Below are 3148 nucleotides of genomic sequence, written 5' to 3' on the forward strand. Positions count from 1 at the left end.
TCTATCTATCTATCTATCTATCTATTTATCTATCTATCTATCTATCTATCTATCTATCTATCTATCTATCTATCTATCTATACGTCCTATACATTATATCATAGACGTAATACAAATGGGCGTGGTTGGCTGGTGCTCTGGTGAGGTTTGCTTCTTCTTTCCTATCAAACATATGTCGTCTTTATCTCCCTTTCTTCTTTTTTTGTGTGTTTTTTACTCTCTTGTAACACCTCTAATCTTCGGCACTTATGTGGCGTTATTGTGTTGCAAGTGCCGCAAAAGTCTTAATAAAACAAACACAGTAATACAAATACCATGTTTTCCCATACCTTTCAGGCAGACGGACCAATGCATGGAGTAATACTCGCAAACAATGTAGGAATAATTCTCCCAACAAACAGATAAATAAGCGTAAAGAGCAGAGTTTTGCATGGTACACCAAAAAACTTTTTAAAAATTGTTGTTGTTGTTGTTGTTGTTGTTGCAGTTGTCATTCATGTTGTTGTTGGTTCTGTCGAGAGTTGTATGTCTTCATAATGTGTGTTTTATCCCCGCAGACCTGGACAGACAGCCGACTGACGTGGACACCAGCCACATACGGCGGGATCCAAGACTTCTATGATACAGAGCTCGTCCTCTGGAGGCCTCAGATCATCGTGGACAACGAGTGAGTTAATAATAATAATAATAAATATAATATTGGTATAGCGCATGTCCCCACTTGAAAGCAAGCTCTATGCGCTTACACTATATTTTTACCCCAGCAGACCATAGAACACTCAGAAACATTCTCAGCTTCCCGGGAAGCATGCAGTGCAAACAGCTGGTTAAGCGCTCAAACACTAACAAACTGACAAGATCTTTCACTGTCTATAGCTGGGTACGCATTCCCACCTGGGTGAAGTGCGGAAAATTCGTGTAAAGTGCCGTTCCCAAAGAAGGAACGTTGGGCCCGCTGCTCGAACCCCCGAACCTGCAACCTCACGATTACGAGTCGGGTAACCTAATACGGGGTGCCCACTACGGATGGGATCTGCCTATCGGGCCGATCGCCAGACTCGATCTCCTCAAAAACAAACGTGTTTGTTTTCAGTTTCAGGCGATCGAGTCGGGCGATCGGCCACATCCAGCCGTAGTGGGCACTAGAGCTAGGCGAAGGATCGATTCCGAAACCGATTCCCACGATTAATGCTACGTAAGAAAAATTCCGACTACTTTACACGAAAACCAGCGGTTACCAGTTACTTTGATCATTAAAATCTTCTTCTATTTTTTTAAATATATATTTTTTAAAAAGTTGATGCTTCGTTGTGTTCCGAAAGCAATGTTACCATAAACCCTGAAGATGTTCGGAGCCGAACACCACCGGGGTACCACCCGAAGAAATCACATCATTTGAAAGAAAGTAATTCCTACGATTCCTAACTTTCAATAACTGGGAACCTAACCGCCCAGCACTAGTGGGCACCCCTATAACCACTAGGCCACCGACGCCACAAATGGCTGCTACATGCTAAATAGAGCAGACCAGGTCACAATCTTTCGAGTCCGTTGGGGCCACAACAGACTCAAACGCCACAAGCACATTAAATAAAAGTGGGAGAGTCCGCGATCTGTGAATCTGGACACGGCCAAGGGGATGCCAACCACATCCTTCAGCACTGCCCGCGCTACGCCACCCTTCGTACACAGACGTGGCAAACTGTAAATCCCCCAAGGGAGAAAGCTCTATGATGGCAGTCTCTTAAATTTGAAGCGGACTGCACAGTTTGTGCGCGACATCGGACTGACTGTCTAGCTGCTGTCATCGAGAACGAGGAAGAAGAAAAAGGGGAAGAAGAGGGCGGAACCTTGCGGAAAGTAACGGCCGTGCGTGATGAGAGAGATACATACAGGGCATGCCAAAAGTCGCGCACCGTCCTGGTTTTGAATTTTAAAAAACCAAACAACCACAGCGCAGCTGATATAACGCTACCCTAGAACTGCGAAGTTCTACCTAATCAGTGCCTAGTTTTGAAGAAATGTGTCTTAATTAAAAAATATTGAGTTTCACAACATGTCAAGCTTTTCCGAATGCAATTCTTTGAAAGTCTTGATGATGGCACTTAAACGACCAAAATTGAGTCGATAGTGCCGTAAAACACCTACTCAATCAATCATAGAATGTCTTGATAATGACTCCAAATAACCTGACGATTTTGATAGTGGTGGTAGAATATTTGGTTTCTGACCTCATGGTTTTAGTAACTCAAAACGACCAAAAATGTCAGACAGAACTTTGTCATTTTAAGGTCCCGAAATTAAGCGTACTGTACATGCTCGAACTGAACTCCCCCTGCAACAAACGTTCAGCTACAGAGCTGTGAAATTCACTTGCTGACCTTCCATATTTAAAACGCGCGATACCTTACCTTCCTTTGGCACTTTTTCAGCAACCGTCTTATGTTAAGGTGTATCGAAAGCATAGATAATGAAGTGCTTCAATTTCTGTGCATCCAGAAAGTTTTCGGGATGATGTTTAGCTTTTGGCACACACAGTAGTTTCATGGGGCGTAAAGGGCACGGGTTTCAAGACAAGCATAACGCCATACGGTTATACAATCGGGTCGTTTCTTTTATTCGGCCAGGGCTATTTCAATCAAAACTTGGAATTCTTTATTCCGTTCGAATCATTGAGGTAAAAGGAACTGTCATAACATGACCGACAGATCTGATTGAGACTTTGGGATCTGAAAATTTGAGAAGATTAGTTATCGAGTGCGTATCCTCTCTTCCCCCCTTGTTGCTTTTGCTCTAGGTTTTAAAGACTGAACAATCTTAATTGATTCTTAGAAAGAAAACAGTGTGACCTTTTCTACAGAACCTGAAGATAATTATGTATTTAGACCCTCCTAGGCTATAAAAAAGAACATTTTGCTGAATTAAAAGAATCCCAGTTACAGGAGAGTCACTCATTGTGGAGTATTCGCCTATAGTACCTGTAACTAACCATTTGTAGTATCACAACTGCATGCAGTCGACGAAAATGTCTCAGACGGCCACTCATAATGTCGTGGAGAAAAGTGACTGTCTTACACAGGTGGACATTTTAATCATATCGTTATACGGGACATTCAAATATATAATCTTGCGCCTGAAAAGGGGGGTG

At 42.6% G+C, this 3148-nt stretch overlaps 1 protein-coding gene across 1 annotated transcript in view; it reads left to right on the forward strand.

Annotated features, from left to right (window-relative positions):
- Positions 1–463: 463 nt before the first annotated feature.
- Positions 464–3148, forward strand: part of LOC101853267 (acetylcholine receptor subunit beta) — a 9434-nt gene continuing 6749 nt past the window's right edge. The window contains exon 1 of the mRNA XM_005110613.3: positions 464–667. Coding sequence (XP_005110670.3) covers positions 537–667 — 131 coding nt within the window. The 5' untranslated portion in view covers positions 464–536. The remainder of the gene's footprint in view (positions 668–3148) is intronic.

This window comes from Aplysia californica, unplaced genomic scaffold, assembly GCF_000002075.1.
Source record: "Aplysia californica isolate F4 #8 unplaced genomic scaffold, AplCal3.0 scaffold00917, whole genome shotgun sequence".
NCBI lineage: Eukaryota > Metazoa > Mollusca > Gastropoda > Aplysiida > Aplysiidae > Aplysia > Aplysia californica.